The sequence below is a fragment of the Anas platyrhynchos genome, chromosome 6 (genome assembly GCF_047663525.1).
Source record: "Anas platyrhynchos isolate ZD024472 breed Pekin duck chromosome 6, IASCAAS_PekinDuck_T2T, whole genome shotgun sequence".
Lineage (NCBI taxonomy): Eukaryota > Metazoa > Chordata > Aves > Anseriformes > Anatidae > Anas > Anas platyrhynchos.
This window is the reverse complement of record NC_092592.1, coordinates 20,470,087-20,490,510: the sequence shown is the minus strand read 5'-3', so window position 1 is coordinate 20,490,510 and position 20,424 is coordinate 20,470,087. Positions and strand designations below refer to the sequence as shown.

The following is a 20,424-nucleotide window of genomic DNA, read 5'->3' as shown; positions in this document are numbered from 1 at the left end:
AAAGTGGATGACCAGCCCAAAAAGATTCTTCTTGGCTGAATTATATGTAGAGAAGTATGTTTTGTGATCCAGCTAGTGTACTGAGAAAAGGGGTAAGCACAGACTGAAATAAATGGGCAAATAAAGTTAAGTCTTTCTAAGATGACTGTTAATTATGCACTGTATTAGCTAGAAAAATCCCGTGTGTTTGTGACAGATTTAAGAGCCACTTGGCTTGATGGATTTGGTGTTTTTTTTTTTGTTTGTTTGTTTGTTTTTTGGGGGGGGGGATGGTGGGAGGGGGCATCTGCCATATCAGGATGTTTTTATCAGTGTGGCTGTCTGAAATACAGCACCAGCCACAGAGAAGGCAACTTCCTGAATTTAAAAAACGAGCAAAGTGGTTGTATTGATTAGTCCTGTATTGTCTCCATAAAAAGTATTGATAATGCAGTAGCCACAATGAGAAACAACCCTGCTTCTGCAGGGGTGGGTTGGGGAGTGGGGGAGCTGAACTTACAGTTAATACTGAGAAGCGATGCATCCTGCTGTATATAGCTTCTGTAACATATCTGAGCTTTCAGCTCTGAAGCTCTGATTTTCTTGGCCAATTTTAACCAATCTCTCAGAAAATAAGTTTTGTTTCAAGTGAATGGTTGGTGTCAGTAGCTGAACACTGTGCCATTTAACAGAAGATAATTCTTTTTAAAGTACAGACTGATTTTGAGATGGGCTCATAAACTGTATCAACAGTTAGTTTTCCTTTGTTCTGAAACATGGAGACCTAAAGCAAAAAATGGGGTTTGTACTCGTTCTTGCTAGTGCATATGGATGGGAGAAGCCCTCTTTTCATCCATGTTCTTGTAAATCTAAAGTGAGAAGCCATTATCTCCACACAATAAATACATTAAGTACTCCTCTGAGATACAAGTTTTTTAAAGGGAATATTTTGATAATGGGTCTGTTTCTCTATTTAGAGCACTGCTATGTGATTAGTCTATCAGAAATGTCACTAAATGGTTTGTGAATTTCATTTAATCACTTTTTAATGCCACAGAACGGTGGGCTGCCTACTTGCTTTCTCTATCCTCTGGCATTATTAGCTTTTGCATATCCAGATAGGATTGTATAGCTTTTAAAGTGACATTGAAAAGATACTTACTGCACAGGCATTGCTTTTCTTTCTGCAAGCACGTTCCTCTGGAGAAGTACTGTGCTGAAATAATTGACATTTTTGTAATTCCACCGTAGCACATGAATAAGTTGGGGTTTGACTTTGCTTTCCCCCTTTCTTTTGGTTTCTGAAAGAGTGCGAAATGTGACCAGTTTTGAACAGCTTTTCTCTATGGTTGCTGTTTGGGGTAAGGCCATTTATTTGCACCCCCCAAAAAAATGTGGATATGGTGTGAACCATCTTGCTTCATAGAATTTGGAAGTTCTCTGCTTAGATGATGTAGTCCTTCCTCTTTTATGGAAGAAATAAAGATGTTACAGACAACACTCTTATTTCCATGGTTGTTTCTTAGGATTTTCTGGTTCTTGAATTGAAGCTTTTGATGACTCCGCAGCTGGCCGTTCAGTGCTTCTCCTATTTCTGGGGCCAGAGAATTGAGCAAATAGTTGTGTAGTAATAGCCAGTATTGATCCAATGCTTTAGATAAATACAATTCAAAATCTTATATGTTGTGGCAGAGTACATGCAGAAAGCACCTCTGGTACTTTCTGTATGAGAAGTGCATAAACACTGGATTGGATGTAATGGAGACTGCAAATAAATACTACATTATGCTCTTTTCTGATGTCTGAACATTTTGAAACAAATTGTCTATTAATTCCTCTCCAGATTTACATTCCAAAGTGTGTAAAGGGCACACATTACTTTCTGTACAATAGTGTAGGAGTACTTTTCACAAGTTTCAGATATTAAATATATATATATACCATTAATATTTTGTGTGTTATAAAACTGGGTAAAATTGGTAACATGTTTTTAAAATATTTTTATCAAGGGGCATCTACTAGCTTTTGTGAAGATTTGTGTTTCTTATCACCATCATCACTGCACAGGTAACTCAGGGTTATGTTTTGCTGTGGCTTCAGCATCAACAGCATCCAGCCAATTTGCCCGCTGAAGGATATGTAGGCAGCTTTACCGAAGACAGCAGAGTTGCATAAGTGTGACTGCATCAGCAATTACTCCTGAAATGTGTCAGAAAAGTATAAGCTCAGGAAAAAAGCCATTTCTGCAGTCTGTGGGCAAGTAAACTGAGTAGTTGGAGCTAGAGTTAATTGAGGGGTCCCCTTATATTGAATTAATTCTTAAGCTTGTAGTTTAATTAATTAGTTCTTAAGCATATGCTTTAATTAAGAGTCAGTTGGGGCACTGGATTGGACAAGGATTCCATCCTCTGGATCCCTTCAGTCTTTCCTAGCACTGTGGTAGTGGCAGTCCTGCAATGGCTGTTGGCACTTCTCCTGAACCAGCAGGCTAAACCAAGTATCTCTTAACAGGGTTAACACTGAAGTCATAAAAACCACTGCTATTGTTAAAATTTTGTTGCAATAAAGCCCCTCTTCAAAATTTTGAAGCAGCGCATTCACAGCTTGCATTCTTTGGTAGCATCTTTTTGAAAAAAAAAAAAAATTATATATATATATATATGTTTTGGTGCCATTTTTGAAAGGCAGAAATGTAGAAACGAACCCTTCAAAGGACCACTTCTTTTTTTCTAAATAATTTCAGTGAGAAAATTCTCCCAGTTTTGTGAGGAGATGCATCAGCATGCAAGTTTTACAAATAGCACTAGTATTGTTTACATCTTGCAGTTTTATCCAGGAGGTTTCTTTTCAGTTATGGCGAGGGGCTGTTACTGCATTTACTTTCGTGGCTAGTTACATTATTATGGTGTTGGGTGTTTTTTGGTGTTTTTTTGGTTTGCTTTCTTTGGGGGGGGGGGGGGCGGGGGAGGGGAGGGCCGTGGGGGGGAGGGAAAGATGCTGTGAGAATCCATGAATCTTGTAAGGCTTTCTGCAGTTTCAATGAATTTGAGCAGTTACTGGACAGAATTGCGTTTAAGGGGCAGAAACCCAGCTGGGAAAAGGATAAAAGTTGCTTTATCGAGTGGACTAGTCTCTTTCAAAGACGAGCCTCTGGAGGCAAATTTTTAGTTCCAGTATCATGTGCCCCAGCCCCATATCAGCTGCTGCCTTCTTATTTTCATCAGTGTGTTCACCATGGTGCTGGGCTTTCATTTGCAATGTGTAGTGCAAATGAAGCCAGGGGGGTTGGCGGGGGTGTTAGTTGTTACAAATATTTGTGGCTGATGGGAGGGTTAATTTTCCTACTAACACAATTCTGAAATATATGTCGCACATGTCTGGAGGCTCTGTTGTGCCAAGGCTTTACTTCTTATCAAAAGAAAACCTGTAGAAACTTTCCTTACATTCTAGACCGAAGATTTCCTTCACGACCTTGGGCTTTGGAACATTCCAAAGCATATCGACTATTCAAGTTCACGTTTATCCTTCAGCTAGCTTTGCGTGACTGCCTTCCAGAAAATACGTGCATTTTTAGCGTTGGCAGCTCGTGCAATAAACAAAATACCAAACTATTTTTTTTTTTCTGTTAAGAAATAGCCTTTACTTAGAAATAAACTTTTCTAATACCATGAGGCATACTTACCCATGCAATGCAATAGTTACCTTGATAAGATTTATGCACTGTAAACTTGAAATACTATGCTGGGTCTGAGCCCAAAAGTTCAGTCTCTAGTACTATCTGAAAAGCTGAGCAAACTAGGAAAAAAAGTGTTGTAATTAGCATGCTATGACTTTTTTTTTTCTTTCCTGAAGACACTGAGTGGCAAGCTTGTACTTGGTTTATGAAAAATTTTGAGAGTGATGGGAACTTTTTGTGAAACTTCTAAACATGGCTGAGAACATCATGCAATACTGAACTCAAGGAAGCTTTTGTGTGTGGCTCATTTCTCAAAGGTTTGTGTCAAATGTTTTGGAACTGTGTGATATACTAAAGCATTAGACAAGGCATGGTTGTTTTCTGGGCTACTAGAGATGTAATGCTCCCTTGGAGTTCATGTTACTCAGTTATTTGATTCTGAATCGCTACAGTCTTGGTTTAGCCATATCACTTTACTGGGCTGAGAGTATGGTATATCCTATCCATTGCATTTCGGTATTAGCTTAGCCTGAGGCTTTTCCTTGCTTTGCTAAAGAGGTATAGTTGCAAAAATGGGGAGGACATTTTCTCATTTCCCACCTAATGTCTGGTGCAAAACAGCGAGCATTATGATGAACCAGTTTATATTAAAAAGAGATCTGGCAGTTTTACAGACACACATTTACCTGCAAGAATCAGAGATGATGCTTTTTCAAGTGATTTTTACAATAAAAAGTTGAAGAGGTGCAATTAAGTTACTTAAGTTCTGCATTCGGACTCTACAAAATCACTTTTAGTAATCTGAGTTGCTCATCTGAAAGTTGATTTCGAGTTGTTGTTTTTTTTTGTTTTTTTTTTTATCTCACCATCAGGAAGTGAATGAATGCAAACACCTACCGTTGTCTGACTCTGTAATGTAACACTTCTTTTTAATGGTATGTATAGCAAAATAAATAATGGAAAAGGAAATGGCTGTTTCTGATTCTAGCAGTGTAAAGCGCAACATGTAAGATGAACCTAAAGGATTGTTTGCCTAATTAGATGAAATGTCTGCATGGTCTGTACTGTGGCCAGGTGTGTGATTTCCTTGCAGATGCTACTATAGATAAATCCACATGCAGAAACTGTGATTGGGAGGCTTCTCTATGGCAATTCTTCATGAAGCATTACCAAAGCTTTTTTGGCAAATGCAGTCACTCTGAACTCAGGTAGCACATGCTATCAAACACTAAGAGATGCCTGTGGGTGAGCAGATAAATGCAACTATCCCATCCTTTAGGAAAGAGGGAAAAAATATCTGACAGAAGTTTTCCTGTAGCAAAATACAGGCTGTTCTTTGGAAAGACCAATGGATTCACCTTCCAGAGTTTTGAACTCGGCAGATGCTTTTCCAAAGGTGTTCCCATGCTCTCCTCTTTAACATTGCATCAGACACCACCAAAAACACCAACTGCTCAGAGCTTTCCAAACACAGCTGACTCCTGTGTGAACCCTAGAAATAGATGTTAAGTGAATTAATGGAACATCATTTCACATACCTCAGTTTGGGAAACAGTGGTCAAGCCAAAATTCGTACTTCAGATAAGACAGATTTTTCCTCCTGACTCCCACAGCTTGTCTCAGTACATCTCAAAAATGCCTCAGTTGGTAATTTGCTTTTCCTCACGGAGTTTAAGGACTGCAGTCACAATGGGATTTTTTTTTTTTTTTTCCAGTTGGGATAACTTAAACCACTGTCTGCTGCTATTTTGGAGAACAAAAATGATTTTTTCCAAATGTGAGTTACTTACTCCTAGCTTCCTGAAGAAATGTCACTGCTTGTGTCTATGTTGGGCTATGTCGATACATTTCTTTTGAATTGCTAACAGCTCTGTGTGCAGGGAGCTGTCTTGTATGGCAGATTTCAGAACCCCTGGAACATATTTCAGCAGATATGTGTCAGCACCTTTAAAGATTCCTTTTGGGCAATGAATCATTTAAGCTTAAGTGAGGTATTTGCTGGGTGGTAATGCAGTAAACTTGAAAAAAGAACAGCCCACCCCTATCCTATAGCAGGAATGACTAAATGAGGGGTGGAAGGAAGGAAGAGGTAGCAGGGATCAATAGTGACCTTTGTGATACTTCCATTTTATCATCTGGATTTGTCAATGACACTGGCCAAACTAATGAAGAAAGGGTGTCCTAGGAGGGGTCAGCTCCTGGAGCGATAATGGGGGTCTAAAGCAATAGATTGGTAGATAAAACCAGATGGAGGAAATGGGCAAGAGGAAATGGGATGGAAGAGGACAGGCTTCATCGTGTGGGAAGCCTGAAGTGATATTAACAGGCTAAATTAACCTGTGATACAGTGTCATGAAGCAGAGGGATAGCGGTGCATCTGCAGAGTGCTCAGAAGTGCCTGTAGGAAGCAATGCACATCAGGTTCAAGCTGCAGCAGTGGTTGTTTCCTACCAAAAAGGAGGCAAATAAATTTCTAAACAGAAGGGAGGGGGTACTGGAAATGCAGAGGGAAGAGAAATGAGAATTCTGTGGGTTCAGAGAAATGAGCTCCATCTCTCCAGGGCTTCATGCCCTTGTAGTGGTGATATAAATGGAAGAAGAAAATCTTTGTGTGTTTGGGGAGCTGAGACCAGGAAAGGAAATCTGCTTGTAAAGCTGGAGGAAGTAAAGGAACTAACAGTGAGACAGGCTGCAAAGTGCCTTAGTCACTTTGTTAGATTTGATGGACCCAAGTGTTGGCAAGCGGCAAGAAGCAGGTCTTGTGGAAAAACTAACAAACTTCTGTGTTTTGGCCTCAGGACATGTTGTGTGCAGAGATAGTCCATCAATGCTAAGTGGCTCCCACATAGCTTTGCTCATGGATGCTGTTCAAAACAAGCTGTGTGCATTCTTGTTCAGCGAGGCTTGAAAAGACGGTGGATTTTGTTTGCATGCATTGGGCAGGGGGGGAATTCTGAGCGCGAAGGGAAAGACTGTCTTTGACAGTGATGGATATAGATTGTGTTGTTTTCAGATATTTAACTATTGCTGTCACGAGTTGCACTGCCTATGTGTAACTTTGCCAACTGTTTTAACAGCTCAGATTTAAAAAAAAAAAAAAAAAAAAGCTTTCACAGGGATTTTTGTCCCTTATTTGCGCTGATGAGGCACCTCCAACCAAGATGACATAAACCAGTCCTCTGAACACTTAGCAGTTGTTATCCTGTGTGCACTGCTTTGGCTGCCAGTTGCAAAATGCAGTGATTGTTACTGAGAGCCATTTCTAGAAAGGTTGTGCTGCTCTCGTGTTGGGGAATGGCTTTCCAGAAAGAGTCTGCTGTAGTGGGGGAATTTCATTTACGTGGGGATAATAGTAACAGGCTCCTTTTTAAACTCTCTCATGAGCTCATTCCAACTGCATGATTAAAAAGACAATTTATTTTGTTCCCTCCTTCAAAGCTGTAAGATGTCCTCTTGTATACTCCATCTACGTATATAATAGAATTTCTATATGCAGAAGAGCTCAGGCTCCCCTACGTAGGTTGTCATCCTGGAAGAGGTCAGCAATTTCCATGCATTGAAATGGTTTTGTTCTTTTCAGTGGGTGACAGTCCAAATCTCCCCACTGCTGACAAGTGCAGAGCTTGCTCTGCTGATTCATGATGCTGATCAGAGAACCTGTCGATCAACCCCTGCAAATGTCCAAGATTTTATTTTCCAGCTTCCCACAGTACTCAAAAAGTAACGCTGCTGGAACCTCCTCTACAGAGAAGAGAGAAAGGAGCAGCTAGCCCGGTGTTCTCATCTCATAGGAATCGAGAGTCCCTCTAAAGCATGCACATCAGCCTCTCTTTAAAAGATATTAATACTCTTTGTCTGAAAATGTTGTAGAAAATAGCAAGATAATGCAGTAAAAGTTGCTAGTGTATGAACAGTATAAAATGTGGGAGATGGGGATCTGGTTAGCTCACAAAGCTTATTCTCATGGATTTTTTACTACTTTCCTCTTAAAACAAACAAACAAAACTACAGCCTACCTTTGTTCTTCATGGCAATCTGCTCCAGGGCTTCCCCATTTTACTGCTAGAAATCTTGCCTGAAACCTAAATCTTCCTTGACGCAGCTGATGCTGCTTCTTCCTTTACGTATTTGAAGCTGGCTACTGTGTTCTCCTCTGTCTTCCCTGTGGCTCTCCAGTGCTGGAATAGTTTCCAAATATTAGCCTCCTTTTTTTCATTGCTTCTGTTCAGGACACTCATCACCAAACAGGTCATCAAATCCTCATGAGTTTGATGAGGGCATGAGTTCATTTAGGGTTCCTCTCCAAAGTGACCTTATTCTCCAGGCTTGATCTCAACAGGTGGATTTGGTATTACAGCCCCATTCTGCTGATCATCAGTGAGGAGTGAAGGGCTGGTTACCAGTAAGCCCCAGTGCATTGAAGTTTGTTTCTCTTATATGTGTTTTTGCCTCATCTTGCCAAGATCAGTACAGGAAAGGCATGTTTCATTCTTCCAGTGCAAACGAGACCTTTCCCATGTGTGTTTTCTCCATCTGGTCTGTGAGCAACGGGCCCAGGAGTAGCCTGGGCTTTCCCTGGGGATTTACCCAGGCTCCCCCACCTATTGGTCCCTGTCCTTCACGTTTCTCCTCTGATTCTCTGGGACTGGCTCAGAAGCACAAAGTGGAGGAAAAGTGGTGTGTCTTTTGCTGAGTTGCCCAGCTATTGCTGGAACCTTTCATGTTAATCTGCATGCAGGTTCTGGCTGTCGCTGTGGGCTGTTGCCTGATTGCTGTGTTAATCAGGACCACAGAGTAAATGGCCAGCTTGCTCCACCTCCCATCGTGTTCCAAAGACAATGAGAAAGATTCTGAGGTGTTGGTGAACACCTGACTGCCATTGCCTTGATAACAGCCCTTCGAAAATGCAGAGTAGACAGAAAAATATGTGTTAGAAGTTTTCTTCGGGGCATTTCTGGTGCAGAGGGAAGGATCACATTCATCAGGTGTGCAGAAATGACTCATGCTGTAAAGATTTTTAGAGTGCTTTTGCTGGAACCTCTAAGCCTTTGCTGGTAGTTGTATCTGTGACTTTTTTTTTTTTTCCTTTCTTGACCTTTCCCTGAGTAGCTATGCATGTGGAGGTGGGATACCTTGTCTTAGTGCTGCCTGATACAGAAGGCAGGTGGAGAACGTGATGCTTGGAGTGGAAAGCAGGTAATTTGTGAGCGCCTCCTTGTTGGTGCTCCCAGCTGGCTGTTAGCCTTCACCTGGCAGGCTTTTCACCAGGTGCAGAAAACTTGGGCACGCGATCCACCGGGCAGCTGCAATGAGAAATGGTACTGGTGGATGCTGCCGTGGGAGCTTGGACGTAGCTGCTGACAAAGCAGAGTTATATCGTAAGAGACGGTGGTTCACCTCGAGAACCTTGCGTGGAGCCTGTAGACGTGTCAGCGCTCCCTGCTCACTGACGCCGCTCCTGCTGTGTGGCAGGAGGACAGGGGAGAGCCAGAGCGAGCCGTGACAGGAACCTCCTGCTGTGGTGACCGTGATGGAGCAGAGGCTGCCCCGAGGCTTTTATACACCTCGCACGGGCTGTCTGCTTTTCCCAGGCCATGCTGTACGTGCCTCACCCCCAAGCCCAAGTCCCCAGAGGGCACAGAGCGCACCTGAAAGCTGCAGCGGTGCCACTGAAGGAAGGAGGGGGCTGGATGCATCTCCTGCTGCTTCGTCCTGCCTTCCCTCCAGCCTTCCCACCTCCCGCACCTCGTCCTCAGAGGAAAATCCTCGACTTTAAACGAAGTCCCTCGACTAGGGACTTGGCGTGCCCCTTCCTTCGGGCGAGGCGCTCCTCAGCCCGCGGGCAGCCGCCTTTCCCCGCACCGCCCTGAGGCTCTGAGGAGCGGCCGTTGGGCGCGCGGGGCGGCCGTTGGGGGGCGCGGCGCAGCGCGGGCTGCCTGAGGGGAGCCCCCCGGGGACCCTCCCGCCCCGGGGGGCGTACGGGGTGGGCGGGGCGTCCGCGCCGGGCGCGGGCGGGATTGGCCGGCGGCTCCTGAGTGACGGCGGCGGGGGCCAGCCGGGACGGGGCCGGGCGGTGCCCCCCCCCCGCTCCCCGCCCGCCCGCGGCAGAGCGGCCGGCGGCGGCGGGCCGGCCGGCAGGGGCGGGCGCGGGGCTGCTGGCGCCGTGCAGTGCCCGCAGCCCGGGCAGCCGCGCCGTGCCACCGCCATGGGCCGCGGGGCAGCCCCGCTCCGCCGCCTGCTGCTGTCGCTTCTCCTCCTGCCCGCCCCGGGGCCGGCCGGCCGGGGGGCAGCGCTGTCCGCCCGGCAGCTGGAGCCGCCGCAGGAGGAGCCGGCGGAGTACCGGGACCCCTGCAAAGCCGGTAGGCGAGCTGGGACGGGACGGGGCGGGACGGGGCTGGTCCGGCAGGTGGCTCCGCCGCCGGGCTCAGCTCGCCGGGACTCCCTTCTGGTGCCCCCGCAGCTCCCTTCGCCGCTCGCAGCGTTCCCGGACGGGGTAACTCGGGTTGTGTTTCCCTCTGTGCCTCGCTGCTTCCCCGCCGGGAAGCTGGGCACCGGCCCCGCGCCGCTCACGCTCTGCTCGCAGAGAACTTGGTGCACAGCCCCCTGCCCGTGCCCTGGGAAGGAGTTTCTTTGTGTGCCGTGCTCCCGGTCTCTCTGCAGAGTTGGGACTTGGCCCCCCGATGCTCCCCCGGCTTTTCCCTAGCGTTCCCTGCCGGTCGCTCCCCTGTTAGCAGCCGTCCCCCACCTGTTTGCGGGGTGCTTGTGGCTGGATCTGGTCACACACCCGAGCTCTGTCCAGGCAGCATCCATCGGAGCCCCTCTGCCTCGCACTGCAAACCGTTTGGCTGCTCTGCGTTACAAGCGGTACGTTTCATCCCAAAATTCATCTCAGCCCTCCTCTCTCCAGTGTTGCTTGCACAAAACGTTCCGCGACCAGCAAATTACTTGTGATGTGATGTGTGTATATTTTTATTCATGCTTTTCCTGTCTTTGTGCCTACTTCTGAAGTGGTGATGAACTCACCTCTCCCTTCCAGTGGAGCTAGGTGCTGGTGCCATGGCTGTGGAGCAGACCTGGGCAGCTGAAGGTGCATGTCTTTGGTCTTCCCATCTGGAAAAGTCTTACCTGCTCCTTCTCCTCGAAAGCGTGGCATCGTTTGCAGTCTGCCTCATTTTCTCTTGGGACTGCTCAGTGTCACTGCCAGCTTGCCTCAAGGTGTGTTAGGTCAGGTATGCAGAGGATGGGGAATGCTCCTTTAAGGACCACATAGAGAGCCTTTACTTTAATTAACTCACCTGCATCGTACAGTGAACCTGTAGTAGAAACAGGGAAAAAAAATCCAACCTGCGTTGCTGTGAGAACCATTCTTTCTCCTGCAGTTCCCCCATCTTCCAGGCTCTCCACCTGTCACTGCTGCACATACACAGAGGAGAGCCCGGACCACCACCAGCAGCCTCCCTTCATTGTACATCCTCACTTCTCTCGTGGTTGGCAAATAAACATTTTGTGTGTTATTCCTGTCAATTCAATTCAGTCTGGATGAATTGCAGAAACTAGCTTTATGTTCTGACTTATCAGTGTTTGTCTCTAATACTTTTCCAGTGTCTTTCTAACAGAAAGAAAGGAGTGAACAAGACCTCTGGAGGTCACAGTTCTTTTCTTGAGCCAAGACCAGACTGGTGTTTGCAGCAGTGCTGGCAAACGTCTGTGGATGCTCCCAGGCAGCCAAGTCCAGCACAATTTTGGCTTTCCCATTGTCTAACCTGAGGCTCCAATACTGTGTTTTAAGTCTGGCTTTCTCACCCGATCTGTATGGGTGTGATTGACAGTACTGTGCCTTCTGCTTTGCTGCAGCCCTTTTCACCTGTGAGCACTGTTTGTTCCTGTGTTTCTTGTGTCTCAGTTGTCTTTTCTGTAGACTGTGTGACTGGCTTTTTCGGTCTGTCCTGACAGGCTGCATGTTATGGCTCTCTAATACAGTTTGTCTCCATGTGAGCTGTTTCAGCCCAAACTGAAGTACAGAGCACTTTGCCTGCAAGACCTTCCTTACATGCCATGTACCTGTCTCTGTACACTGAATGGCTCTGGTTTTTGAAGTCAGCTCAAAAATAAAGCAAGCAGGACTTTTACCACATGGACTTGTTAGACACTGCCTTTCCTCCTCCCCCTGCTTTGCATTCACATTCTTCATCTTCCAGTTTTAGACCATTAACAGACCCAAACATGGGTTCTGTGCTGAAAACATCATCCCAAAGGGTTAGTCCAGCCAGTTAATGAGAGAAGAGATGCACTTCTGTAAATGAGGTGAGGTGAAGACACCTCTAATGGAATCAGCCCTCCAAGATGGGCTGTGTAGGTGCAGTTGTCTAATGATTACACATGAAGTCTTTGAGCTCCGTTCCTGATATGCCATAGCAGTGAGTAGTCTCCTTAACTTCCTGGGGCCTGAGTTTCTACATCAGCAAGACAATGTCAATATTTATCTAGAAGAATGACCTGCAAGAGGACGATGATTGCAGACCCTACTGTGAACAGCTCAGATGCCAGATACTTTGTGAAGGCAACTTTTTGATGGTCTTTGGATACAGAGCTGGCACCGTGTGACTTGCAGAGGTATTTCCAGTGTCAGTAGTCACAGCCTCCTGCGTACAGTCCTGTGGCTGCAGATTGTATGCGGACTCAGCCCATTGCAAAGACAAGCTGCTACTCCACTTACATGTTTTCCAGAGCTGTTAAAACTATAGTGCTTTACTTCTCCTTTGCTGCAGGCTAGTGGCTGTGACCCAGAGGCTGTGATGGATTTAGATCTGGCAGGTTAAGAAGTGAAAGCTTGCCAGTTCCTCACCCCTGCAGCTCATGCCCTGAGGTTGAGTGCAGACTGTTGATGGTTCATCAACTAGACTGTGAGTGAAAAGCCTGGCATACGCTCCCCTCTGTTGCACTAGCTAAGGATGTAATAATCTCCAACAGCCAGGCAGGACAGATTGCACAGTGTGCTAACCTCGGGAATCACTGCAGCTACTGAGCTGCTAATATAAACCTGTCCAGTTACCAGGACTCATTTGATGTGTCATAACTCCACTGCTGCTCAGTCTCAAACTCCAGCCACCCAAGTTTTCCTTTTCATAATCTGTGGCTGCTTTCCTGCTTTTTTCATAGGGTAAGAGGAGAGGGCAAAGTGTGTGAACGAATGGTAAAGGGGTAAATGGTAAAATTGAGGTAGGGCTGTACAGTTGGTTGGGGTTGCCAGGGGAGATGACAGTGCTTACTCTGCTTTGTGGGTTTTGCTGAGTGTTGTGTTGTGTCACTGGGGCTTTTCAAGGGGAAGGGTACAAAGGTTCCTGCCCAGATCCCTTCTGTAGATGGAAAAATGTCATAAGCCTGATGTGTGCTTAGGATCTGCTCAGGGGGTCCAGCTCATGGATCACGGAGTCACTGCTTGCCATGCTCTTGAGCAGGCAGAACCTGGCGTAGGGAGGCAGCAAAACATGAAGATGGCACCAGAAAAGTGAGTTTGTCCCTAGGGCTTTTGAAGAGTGTTGGGGATGTGAGCTCAGAAGGAAGGAACAAAGGCAATAAGTGCAAAGGGTCTCTGGAGAACTTGGCAGTAATTCCATCTCCTCCATTTCTTTATCAGTTGAAAAGTTGTTAGAAAAGCAATTGCAATTTGTCAGTGATAGAGCAGCTTTTCCTACTAAACCGTTGCCCCCTCAAGAGTGGATGCTAGTTTGCCTGGTCACAGGATACCACTATTAAGCGTCTCTTCCTGCTCCACCTGCTGATTTGATCCACTGGATTCTGAAAGTCCCCCATCAGAGGTCTTAAGCCTTGACTGAGTCCTGCTCGGAGTGAATTTCTCAGAGGGAGATGTAAATTGTACTTTGCTTTCATTCTGTTCCTCCTAGCTCTCCTCTGTAAAGGCACAGTGCCTTTTGTTCTGGAGGCAGTGAATTTCATTTGAGTTGTGGTATAAACATCTGAAGTCACATGCAGACATTTCTGTGGGAAGCTGAGGAATTTGCTGTTAGGAACTGAAAGCCCTGGGGGGCTAATCAAATGGGAAAGGGGAGGGGGGACTCTGTGAAGTCCAGGTTTCATGAATATTGCTCGGGTTTTGAGTGCAATGCAGATGCTGTTTTCTGTGTCGGAGCATGGATCCATCACATTAGCAGGGAAACTTGAAAGCTCTTTGCAGGCTACCCGGTGGATCCAGCCCACTCCCCCTGGGACCCTGCAGGTCCTCAAGTGACAGATGTGAGCATAAGCCTGACTCTCGATCAGGGCTTTCCCGCGTTCTTGCAAGATGTCCCTTTCTGGTTTTGGCAGCAATGTGAGCACTGGCAGAGCATTTGCTAACCCGCTGTTTGCTTGGGAATCCCAGATTCCCATGGAGCAATCTCATTTACATCTTCCTGATTTTCTTATAAAGCTTTGAAGCCTCTGAGCTGGCGTGGAAAGCCCAGTGCTGCGGTGCAGGTACTGGTGTCTCTGGCTCTGAATCTTAGAAGGTGGTGGTGGGAGTTGATGACTTACCCAAGGGCAGTCAACAAGTCAAGGTGGCAGGGCTGGCAGCTGAATACAGGTCTTCTGGCATTTGAAGCCACATGGGCTTCCAAAAAATAGTTTCTATCCTTCCTTTTTTTGACATCAGTACTTACATGTGTGCTTTGAGGTGTGAGAGAGAAGAGAACCCAGCCTGTGGATTCCTTGATGCTGATGCAGAAATGTACAGAGGAAGCAGCAAGCTGTCACAAGCAATCATGCCCCCTTCTGTTTCTTTCTTCAGCAGGTCGCAGGAAGGGTTAAAACCCCAAGGAGGAAGTTGAGTGAGTCTTTTTGGGTGGTCTGGGAAAGAATGAGAGAACAGGCTATTCAGTCTTTAATTTACCTGCTTTGGGGAGGTGACAGCAGTTAAAGAATGGGAAAACAGGTGGGTGAAGACTACTGTGGGCACTCGGTGTTTATATGCGTTCAGCGAGATGCCTGTTTGCTGTTGGGGAGGCTCCACTTTGCAGTGGGGTAGAGCTGTGGCAGAAACTTCCTCCTTAAAGGGAAGATTTATGGTAGCTTCTGTTATAATCGTAGCCAAGCACAAGCTGATGGCTGAGGCTTAAAGTAAAAATAACCACTAACCATTTTCTTGCAGCTTGAAGTTCCCAGGTAGAGAATCCATTGGTGTGGGGAATTTGAGAGCAAAACCTTACGATCACTGGGCAAAGAAACTCTTGAAATCTGGGTTTGGAGTCTTCCCACCATTTAGCTGTCTTCTCGGTATCTGAAAAAAATCACACTTGATCTTTGATACTTCTTGGGATTATGTTGGATCTGCTTGTCCTGCATGAGATTTAACACTTAGTGCTATACCTACACCTCAAGATTTAGCAATGGACAGGACAAGGGATGGGCAAACATGGCATGTAGGACTTTTATTTCCAAAAGGAAGGCTGGTAGAGCGGGGAAGAAATGTTTGGAGTTGTCATGAATATTTTTCTACAAAGAACTTGTAGAGCTTTTATTGAACATTGCAGTCTTAGTGCAGTTCACAGGTGTATGCCCTTGACTGTAACCTGTGCAGGTTTGATCAATGAGGACAGCTCATTCCTCAGGTGTTCCATAAAATGAGTAGTCATAAAGCCCCAGCCAAAGGAATTTAGAAACTATGCTGCATATCTTCCAGGCTTCAAAAGTCCACAAAGCTCTCTTAACTCCCTTCCAGAAGCAGTTGCTTCTCTCCTTTCCATCTCAGGCATTGTGAGGTGTTTTCTGCCTCAGTCTGTGTTTGTGGGGTACCCTCTCCTTTCCCCTGTCCCAGCAGCGACTCAAGCCATTTTTCCTCTTATCTGTAGGTTCTTATATCTTTGCTCACCTTCACAACAGCCCTGTGCTATGGTGTGCTTTTACCTGTTGCGTTGCACTTAATGAACTTGTTCTGTGGAAAAGGCCGTTTGCTGTGGTATGTGGGCTGCTTTGCCAGGCTCCTGTTTCCCACAGAGTCCAGAGAGAAATGACTGGCCTGACACCTGTCTGTACCAGGACCAGACCTGTCTGTACCAAAGTGATGGTGCTGGGACTGGGAAGAACACTGACCTGATGGGGGGTCTGTATGCTGTTTTTGGAGACAGGCAAACTTAGAAGGAAGGAGGCACCTCTGACAGTGAATGACCTCGTTGTCCTGGATCGTGAGTATTGCAGGTATGAACCTGCAACAAAACTGCTTTCACCTGGTGATGAAATGTGCTTTCACGACTCAGAAAGGATGGATGATTGAGTAGAAACTGGTTGTTGTTTTGATTCAGCTACTCAGGTTTTCTGCTTTTTATCCCCTTTGTTGTAGCTGTGCTCCCTGAAAACGCTGATCTCAACTGGTGGGTATACTTTGATGTTCACATCCCCACTTCCTGAACAGGAAGGGTCTCTGTCAATAGAAACTGCTTAAATGTGCAAAGAGGCCTTTGATTAAACAACTGTCAATGATTGATTGCTCTTTCTCAGCCAGTTTGTGTCAGCCCAGCTTGGAATGGAGAAAAATGTTTAACTGTGAGTTATGAAGGAAGCCCACACTAAACCCCAGCCACTGGTAAATCACCCTCTGGTTTGACTAATGCAGATTGTCAAAGACCAGCAGCTGCTGTTGGTTCGTGAATCAGCTCAGCTTTAGACCCAAACAGAAATTCATGCCCTCTCGAGGCATTCACGCAAATGTCAGCACCCGAACAACACAGCATCTGTTTCACCTCCCCATCCACAAACTCCAAACTATTTCCAGAGAAAAACATACCAGAAGTTCATAACCATAAAACAGAAGTCCAAGTCCATGGAGTATTTCGTCTCTTTCTGTTCAGAATTAGTGTTGGAGTACTGTTGAGTCCCTTTGTCTCCATATCATAAACTGATTGATGCATCCTGGACATTACTGAGAATTACTTTTCTCCAGTTCTCATGTCATAGCAGTGGGCGTTGCCAGTCTCCCATGCCTCATCAGCACGACTATGAATTTAGTTAACATTGCCTGCAAAAAAAGTGTTTTATAATCAACAGTGTTTTAATTTGCTTAGAACTTCACCAAAATTGTATGGTTTGGTTAGTATTTTCACACAGAATTTCAGGTCAGACCTGCTGGGGATTGTTTGTTCCTTGCAGAGAACAGGGTTTGGAGGAGAGAGACTTATTTACAGACTGTGCCCTGCCTTCCACGAGCATTGTCTGTACGTAACAGAAGGGGCTCTTCCCTGCTCCAGTGGGAGATGGCTGCTGTGGAAGGGCAGGACTGTCTGCACTGGTGTGTGTGTTGGCAGGATGCTGTGTGATGAAGGTATTTGTTCCTTAAGGCTTTGGTTTTGCTTTAAAATTCTCCAGGTTTCAAAATAGTTAGATGCACTAGACTGCCAGAATTAAGTCTACTTTGGAGCTTGTAGTGTAGCTCCTTGGGCAAGAAGGGAGACCTAAATGATGCGCAACTCTGGAACTCTGTGCCTATTCTGAGACTGCACCAAATATGGGTAACAAAGGGGACTTCTGGCTGCATTGCCCATGTCTCTGTTGCAGAAGATGGGTAGTGCACAGAAAAGGAGGCAACTGCTGCAGGAAAACCTTGGGTAGCTGCATGACAAAGGAATTTGAGCTGTGCTGCTGGACCCCAGACTGAAGCAGCAGTGGGTAAATGATCCTGCCAGGCCAAGGAGCTGGCAGGCAGTGGGGAAACCTAATATAGTGATCTGCAAGTTAGGGGACTTTGGAAAGGATGGAAATCATGCACCTGCATTTCCCTTACTGAGTATCTTGGGCTTAAGTGAGACTTCCTCAGGTGGCCCATTGTAAGTAGCTCAAGCTAGATACAGGCGGAGGAGTGACAAGACAGCAAGGGTCTGCAGTTCCTTAATGGAGCCTCTTTGTAGGGCTCCAGGCAATAGAAGTTGTAGCTCCAAGTTATATGCACCTGGCTGTGGAGTATCAATGCATTTGATACTCCAGAGCTCTAATTTAGGCTTCTGTGGCCACCAGATCTTGTATGCTGCTGTTATCCACACACTTCTGTGTTGGTTTACCTGCTGCCTGTGTATTCCTGACAAGAGAAAGGCATGGCTCTTTCACTACAAGTGAATTTTGAGAAGTTTTGGCTGCTGGGCCAAGAGCTTTCTGAGTTATTTGCACAGTGCGAGTTCTCGTGTGGGCTTTTTTTTTTTTTTTTTTTTTTTTTTTTGTGGTTCCATTGCAGTTACTCTGATTAGAGGCCTATAGTCTAGTTTGTTTTGTCCCTGCTGACCTGGAAAAGCAGAGGTGCTCCAGTTCTTGGGGGTCACTCTCGGGGGGAGCTGGGGTGGCCTGTTTGGCTGCTTTTGCAGTGGAAGAGGAGCCTGTTATTTGCTATACTGCTGATGTTGGAAGTGTATTTTGCTCAGTGACACACTGAGCTGCAGCTGGCCCTTGTATTAAGATGCTGATGTGCTGTGCAGTTGAACGCTGCCTGGATTTAATCTCTAACCTTTGATTGTTCTTGAAAGCATGTTCTAGGGATTGCATTCCCACCCACACTGCTCCTGTGACCCTTTCCATTTCCTGGGTGTCTAAGTACAGAACAGAAAAGATTCATTAACCTGGCAAGTAACCTCTTTTTATGGGGGAAGTGATTTTCTGTCACGCTCTGTTAGATCCTATTGATTTCTGTTTTTCCCCTCTTTGGCCTCTTCTGCCATATATTCTCTTCTTTGTCATGCTTCAGTTAGGAGGTGATATGTGATATTCTGTGTTGTGTTTTTGTTTCGTGGGCAGAGAGCTGGGATCTCCTAAGGCCATTGCTGAAGTTCTGCCTTTTCTTGGAAAGCTTTTCTGTTAAGGTAAACTGCTGTTTAGTAATGGGATGTTGACACTAGGATTAAAATCTCCTGGCTGCTGTCTTTTTTCTTGACAGCAAAGAGCACTTTATATCCTTTTGCCCTCTTCATACATTGTAATTATGAATCTCCTGGCGAAGGTGTAACGTGTTTGCTGTGGGGTTTAGAGCTATGTGTGAAATAGGGACCCTCGAATGTACTGCGCCTGCTCTTCCTGTCTTCCTAGGCAGCGCTGACTGCTGGGTCCTGAGACTGTGCCTGTGCACTTTACAGCTAAGTCTCTGCTTTCAGAGCTGAATCTTTGCAGATTTGAAGAGCATGGCTGGACCCAAAAGGGTCCAGAGTCGTGAGCACAAGTGGCATGCAGTGCTGTGCTTGGCCATGCGCTTGCAATCTCTTGTCTCACCTGCAGGCTGGAGGAGGACGTGGGGATGCCTTCCTGTGTCCCAGGAAGAACAGGACATTCTGTACAGAATTTCACAAAAAGGTTGTAGAAAATATTTTCTTCCCGGCAAGTTCCACTTTTCCTGTGTACGACTAATGCAGCTATTTCAAATATAAAGTATTACAGAGGTAAATGCTAAATATATGCTCTCTGGGCAGGTTTCCTCAGCTTTGAGAAGGCTGCTGCTATTTACTGATGTATTTGACTTCTAGACAGAGCCTTTCTGTGGTTCGAGGCAGACTCATAGATATTTCAGTAAGTAACTAGTTGGAGAAATAGTGTCCCTTCCAAAAATACACTTTCACTTTTCATATTAATTTATTAGCTTTAGCAGTTCTTGCGAAATTCCTCTTTTTTACATCTGAATAATTTATGGTAGCCCCATACAGAAGTATTGCAACTCCAGTGTCAAAAACTTAAAATCTAGGGGAACATTGTTGTTTCCTTTAGGTGTTTGTTTTATTACAAGAAGCTGTATTGTGCAGAAATGGTTGGCCTTTATGCTGCCTGTCCTGCTGCTGCTCAGGTTCAGCTGATCAGAATTAGGACCTCTGTCCAAAGAGAAATAAAACTCACTACAGCAAGGCTTGTCACTTAGGTTGTGCTAAAGGAAGATGCATGAACAGTTCCTATTCATATCCAAATCTTAGTCTGTAATTTCCTTAAAATAGCCAATTAAAAATAGGCTAATACTGGCTATTTTGGAGGACATTTCTCTGTAGTACAAGAAAGTATTTTATTGGAGATTGGTCTTGCATGTGGTAATGGCTAAAGACATCTGTCAACCAAGAATATTTCTTTGGTGTAAGATGTTGTGATACAGGATTTGATTCACAGAAGCATTTTTGACTAAAACTCCCCAAAATGCTGTGTGACTGATGTTTCTGAATTTTATGTGAGAGTCTGGCAAGGTAGCCATGGATATTTTGTGTGTGTGTGTGTGTGTGTGTTTGGAAAAGGGCTGTCTTTGGAGGATAAGAAGGTATGTGGAGTTGGGAGGTCTCATAGCAAAACGGGGAAAGCTGGCAATGTTGTTGTCAGCAGAAGGCACCATCAAGGGAGCAACTGATGGCTAGGGAGGTTTGAGACTCTAAAATATGCTTGGGAGGGATACTTGCTATCCCTTGTGAGTGCTGGACTGGAGCTGGGTGAGCAGTCCCTGCAGGACTGTTTCCAGAATGCCCTTTCAATCACTATGGAGGCTCAAGGGATTGTGATTAGGGGTGTTCAGGTCTGTCCTGCATGAGGAGTGGACCTCTGCTCTGCGATGCTGCTGTGTGATGCAGGCAACCGCTACGTCCTCGAGGGCTGGCCTGAGGGTGGTGTTCCCTCTGGAGACAGAAATTTCGGAGTCAGCCATGTCCTGGAGAGACTGGAGGTGAAGGATGGGGTTGTGTTGCTGGTGGTTCTTCTCCCAATCTTCTGCTGCCACTGAGGCAGGGAGGGTGACAGATAAACCAGAAGTCTGGTGCCTTTTGGGGTTTTTGTTACTC

General features: G+C 45.7%; 1 protein-coding gene and 1 long non-coding RNA gene across 6 annotated transcripts in view; one reads left to right on the top strand and one right to left on the bottom strand.

Annotated features, from left to right (window-relative positions):
• Window positions 1-1,385: 1,385 nt before the first annotated feature.
• On the bottom strand, window positions 1,386-9,703 carry LOC140002807 (uncharacterized). Its single transcript, XR_011810366.1, has 2 exons — window positions 7,672-9,703; window positions 1,386-1,573 (listed from the first exon to the last, which is right to left on the bottom strand). It is a non-coding gene; the product is annotated as an uncharacterized lncRNA (long non-coding RNA).
• Window positions 9,704-9,771: 68 nt separating this feature from the next.
• The window catches only part of TLL2 (tolloid like 2), a 92,230-nt gene continuing 81,577 nt past the window's right edge, over window positions 9,772-20,424 (top strand). For 4 of the 5 annotated variants that reach the window (XM_072040178.1, XM_072040177.1, XM_072040176.1 and 1 more), the window contains exon 1: window positions 9,773-10,014. In XM_072040178.1, the coding sequence (XP_071896279.1) occupies window positions 9,861-10,014 (154 nt within the window). In that variant the 5' untranslated portion in view covers window positions 9,773-9,860. Of the gene's footprint in view, window positions 10,015-20,424 lie in introns of all 5 variants that reach the window. The other variant, XM_072040179.1, reaches the window with a different exon arrangement.